This window comes from Heloderma suspectum, chromosome 6 (genome assembly GCF_057233095.1).
Source record: "Heloderma suspectum isolate Gila_16-S chromosome 6, 16-S_ref, whole genome shotgun sequence".
NCBI classification, from domain to species: Eukaryota; Metazoa; Chordata; class Lepidosauria; order Squamata; family Helodermatidae; genus Heloderma; species Heloderma suspectum.
This window is the reverse complement of record NC_139463.1, coordinates 83,767,629-83,773,437: the sequence shown is the minus strand read 5'-3', so window position 1 is coordinate 83,773,437 and position 5,809 is coordinate 83,767,629. Positions and strand designations below refer to the sequence as shown.

The window sequence follows — 5,809 nt, the reverse complement described above, 5'->3', positions numbered from 1 at the left end:
CCAGCAGGGCATCTCCAACACCACCTTGGAGCCCACCTCAGCCAACTCAGTCGAAATCATGCCTGCATAAGGCCATTGACATCAGTGGTTGTAAGGATGACTTAAGCTGTGTTGGATTGCAGCTGTATATTCTGGTGCTCCCTTGTATGCTGTTTTAGACCACTTCAAAATAGGTGTTGGTGATGATCACATTGTTCCTTTCTCAGGAATGTTCCTTGGAGCTGTATTCCCTGTGACATGTATAACCTAGGGACCCTTCTGAAGTTGTATTACTTGCAGTTGTTGTTTTAAAATTGGTCAGTACTCTCAAAAATATGCTCCTTCTTTGGTTGGAAGAGTAGAATGTGTGTCTGAGTCCCACCTTTTAGAATATTCTACATAATGTGTGGGGAACCTCACCACCTCCACCCTGAAGGGTCACATTCTGTCAGGTGGAAGGTCTCAGGGGATATATGGCAATTGTGGGGTCATAGCCACTCCACCGTTTTCTTTCTTACACCCCCACACACACATGAACACACACACAGTCATGTCCATCCATCTATCCATCCATCCATCCATCCATCCATCCATCCATCCATCCAATGACTCATCTTCTCTCTTTCTCCCCTTCGAAATAGGTGCTGATGATGATCACATTGTTCCTTTCTGGGGTTGTATTGGCGCACCACATCATCTTTAGGGACACTTAGGAAGTTGTGTGACTTCATTTTAAAATTGAAACTTGCACTAATATTTTCACTCCCAGACTTTTCTTAATATAGCCGAGGATGAGTCCTTTTGCAAAGGTGAATGAAATGTGAAGGGAAAATAGCTTGGTGCAGTGCACAATAATCAGGAACATTCTGACCTAGTGTTACAATAGCACACACAATGGGTCTACCTTGAGTAGCTCTGTACCTTGGCAATTATGTGACATTGCTCATTCTTAAAATTGTGGCTGTGTGTGCTCTAAAGATTCTTCCAGATAAATAAATTTGAACTAGTAAAAGAAAAACAATTATTGCTCCTTGATTTTTGGCATTCTTATGTGCCTGAACACAAAAAGTCTTACCTAACCATATTAGCAAAAGGAAAGGCTAGGAAGTTAACGTACTCTCTGTATGCCTCTGCTGCTGCTAACCTCTATTTTATTCCCATGAGAGCAAATCTCTAGGAACAGAAAGGACATATTAATAAATCTCCATCCTGCCTTGACAAATGCTTACTGCCATCAGTGATCCAAGACAGCTTACAAACACTGGCATGGATATCTGGATAGATACACAGTCATCTAACATCACTGGAGTAGACAGTGAAGGTGAAGTTGGGATAAATTTGTGAGGAAGAGGAAATACTAGGCTACTTAAATCTTTTCATTGCAGGTGTTTCTCAATTGTTCTCACAAACTAAGCTATCTAAATATCTGCCTGGCCACCTTCCCTCCCTGTCATTTTTTCTCTTCCACATATAGTCATTGTTTGCTGAAGTTCTCTCTACCTAGATGAAGCTGCCAGAAATCAGAGTACTTCTGTTTGTGAATTGATTTTCTGGATGCTGGAATGTTTTCTGGAATTTTCACACAAAAATGGAATTGCCAGTGCCAACAATGTATGAAGGAAATCTTAATCTTCAACACAGAACCATCGTCAGCATCAAGGGCTGCCACTGAAATTTATTAGAAATGGCATTTGACATTCATCTAGACATTCCTCACCAGGTAAGACATTGGAGACATTTCAAGGGGAGTCATTTTAAGGGAAGCATTTGGAGTTTTGATAAGATCATTCCAATTCCTCATGGGTGTAGATGGAATGAGTGATTTGCACATGTCTAGTACATATTATCTGAAAAGGTGGAGTAATCTACAAATTGTTATTCAGTTGCTTTCATATCACATTGCTGAATACCTTAATTTATCCCCTGTCTAAGCCTGACAATTATACATATCCTTCTTTACCTTTTGAACCAGGATGGTCTTTACATCCCACAGAATTTGAAATGCTGTCTTTCTCATTCAGTTATTTCTTTTGTGTGCCAGTCACAAGTGGGGATGGACAGACTCACTGCTGTTTGGTCTTGTCACGTGCTCACCGAGCCACTGCTGCTGCCTTCAGTGATCCTTGCTCACTGTGCCACCTGAGAACCATGGGTCCCTGATGAGCATCCAGGAAGCACTGCAGGGCCATCCGTCCTCTTAAGAAGTTGCCATTTTGCATAAAAACAGCAGCACGGTGTTTTCCAAATATGTAATGATAAGTAAATGGCAACCATAAAGGGGCCATTTAAGCAACCTTACAAGCTTAAGTGGACCATTCACAGCTATAACGTTGCAAAAATGGATCCTTTACAGCCAACATTTATGTAACGTTCCATATCTGGGAAACCCCAAGCAGCCATTTTTATTTAAAATGGCAGCTCACTAAGGGGACAGGCAGCCACTGGGTGTGCGTAGGGATGGCAGAGAATTCTGCCACGGACCCCAATGAGGCTGGATTCCGAAGAATCCGGCCTCTGTGGTAGAATGGCGTACTTACCTCTGGCTACCTCCGGAATCCGTCCAATCCGTGGTGGCTCCTCCTATTGCTGTGCCATATCGTTGGCTGAGTGAGGGCTAACTCTGGTAGCAAATGGCATAGTGGACACCATTTCCAGCCATAAAGCTGTTAGATTAACCTAAATGCCGCCATTTACAGCTGCACTTAGATTAATCTAACAGCTTTATGGCCGCAAATAGCATCCACTATGCCATTTGCGTCTCTGTTTTTTTCACGTGATAGGCTAGCCTGCTACAAATTGGTGTGCTCACAACTGCCAACACAACTCATCGACTTTAGAGCAGGAGAAATTATCAGCCTGTGTTTTAAGGTTTGTTTGGCAACAGTTCTTAACAAGAACGTTTCTGCTTATTTGAAACAATGTTTTTGTACATGTATATATTAGGACAATAACTGACAACTAGTGTGAATATAAATGCAACAAATACTGTGTGTGTACGTATGTGCATATGCATAAACACACAGGTGTGTGCCTGTGTGTGCATATGTGTGCATCCATCTATGATGATAGATCTGAATATCTTAATATTGTTACAGTTATTGTTTATCTGAAGAAGCAACTCATATGCGAAACAGGATTACACAGGATTCCTATAAGACTTTGTGATAGAGATGCTTCTGTTATCTTCCAATATATGTACAATTGTATTCATATTGTTTTCATATGTATAATTATATTGTTGCAACAACAATCTATTTTAAATAGATCACTAACACCCACTATGTTCATTGTATGTTCATATTGATATAACATTATATTATTACTTGACCTATTTACAGTTGTGTGCTTGTTTGCTTATTTCTAATATCCATATGGTTACATATACAGATATATATGGTTACATACAGATATATACGGTTACATATACAGATCAATTGAAATTGGGGTGGGAGTAGAGTGGGGAGTGACTTGTTTTCATGGCAGCAGAGTTATCATCGCCATCTCCTCTTGTGTATGTAAATACTTGTTGCCACCAAGGGAAAAATGGCTGGGGGAAAACGGTGCTCCCCTTACCACACTGGAGAAATACATTTTGCCACAAATCATGTCTATGGAAGGACACAACTTCACAATTTTGCATCATTCCACACATGAATTGTGAGGAAAAAATGGCCCAGGGTTGTGAGAGAAGCCCGGCTGACACTTGCAATCATTGCAAAAAGTATTTAACGTAAGGGGGTTCACTCAAACTCCCCCAATGACTGTGCAGAGGGATTCTTGTGGCCACACAGATTAGCTCTGCCCATGAGCAGAAAAGCATGCTGCCCTCCTCTTCTGATTAACATCCCATGCATACAGGTGTATATGCAGATGTAGATCTCTTGCATGAGGGATACTGCCAAACCAGTGTCTCTCAACAAGGGTAGGACTTCACTGCAAATAAATCTATCTGTGTAGATGACACTTTCTGACAAATGTCCAACCCTTTTTCATCTGCAGAGTGGGAAGGTGCCATGTGCTTCTGGCAGTAGGCAGGGCTAGCCCAAATAGACTTGAGGACTCCCCAGTGTGTTCATTGAACATTCCAAACCAAAAGGAGAACTTGGAGGAAAAAAAACGCCATCTGCTATTGTGAAGTGGAAAGGTACGTTCTCCTCTGAAATTTCAATTTTTTTTTGCCAGAACACTGAAGAATGCAACTATTTTCTCCTCGATTTTTCTCTCCCTCCCTGAGTCCTTCTCAAGTGATAAAATACAAATGACAAATAATTTTATATACTATTTATATTATATACTGTTTATATTATATACAATATAATTATGTATTTATATAAAATTATATTATTAAAAATAAAGAAAACATTCTCACAAACATTTAGGCCCAACAATACTACAGGTACTGTGACAACAACAAATACTGCTGCTGATTCTGGTGCTGCTACTACTACTACCTAATGTGTGCTTAACTATTACTGCTATTAATCTGTGCATAACATTAATATTTTATTTATTACAGCTCCATTTGTGACAGTATTAAGCCCTCAGTCTAACAACTGTCCCTTTGCTTGCTTCCATCAGCAGCATGCTTCTTAAGGAGCAACATCTCGTGAATGAATCCTCGCTGTCAGAGTTTCTTCTCCTGGAATTCTCAAATGTCCAGGGACTGCAGATTCTGCACTTCATTGGATTCCTTGTTTTTTACCTGGCAGCAGTTGCAGGAAACCTTCTCATCATCTCTGCAGTTGTCTCTGACCACCACTTACACAGCCCCATGTACTTCTTTCTGATGAACTTGGCCATACTGGATGTGGGCCAAGTTACAGTCATTTTCCCCAAATCTATGACCAATTCTCTCTTGAATACCAGACACATTTCTTATTCTGGATGTGTTGCTCAGGTCCTCCTGTTTGTCTTCTTTATGGCATGCGATCTATCTCTTCTCACAGTCATGGCATATGATCGGTATGTTGCCATTTGCCATCCACTGCAATATGAGATGCTGATGAATAAGCAAGCCTGCATTCGAATGGTTGCTACTGTATGGATAATCAGCATTCTCTATGCTGTGTTACACACCGGAGGAACCTTCGCACCCCACTTTTGTTCCAACATTGTCAATCAGTTTTTCTGTGAAATCCCACAGTTACTTAAGCTGGCCTGCTCAGACTTCTATCTATTTGAAATTGGAGTTATTTCTTTAAGTTGCATCATTGCGTTAGGCTGCTTTATTTTCATTGTTGTGACTTATGTGCGCATCTTCATGGCCGTGCTGAGAATCCCCTCTGTACAGGGTAGACAAAAAGCTTTCTCAACTTGCCTTCCTCACCTCATTATTGTCTCCATATTTGTTTCCACCGCATATTGTTCTTACTTTAAGCCCACCTCTAATTCGGCCTCATATCTGGATTTGGCATTTACTATGGTATATACCATGGTCCCTCCATTGATGAATCCAATAATCTACAGTATGAGAAACAAGGACATACAACATGCTTTGTCAAAGCTGTTGGGTTTGAGGTACTCTTCTACAAATACCTTCTCCAGTTTTGTTCCACAAAGGTGAATTTTGTGAGTAAATCGATCTCAAAGTCCATGTTACTTTAAAGGTATAGCTAGTAGGTATATCTTTTCTCTTTTATTCTAGTGTAAGGGCAGGGAGCTCAACCTGGATCAGAGCCCTAGTTCTGATTCATATTGAGCAAAGCTTCAAACAAGAGCAAAGCTTCAGACTAGATGAAGCAGATCCATGTCTGTATATCAGAAGCACAAATATACATTTCACTGAATCATAGAATAGTAGGGTTGGAAGGGGCCTACAAGACCATTGAGT

At 40.6% G+C, this 5,809-nt stretch overlaps 1 protein-coding gene across 1 annotated transcript; it reads left to right on the top strand.

Annotated features, from left to right (window-relative positions):
* The first annotated feature begins 4,561 nt into the window (after positions 1-4,561).
* On the top strand, positions 4,562-5,542 carry LOC146341585 (olfactory receptor 14A16-like). Its single transcript, XM_084807554.1, has one exon. The coding sequence runs from the start codon at positions 4,562-4,564 to the stop codon at positions 5,540-5,542; it is 981 nt and encodes a 326-aa protein (XP_084663680.1).
* Positions 5,543-5,809: the final 267 nt, after the last annotated feature.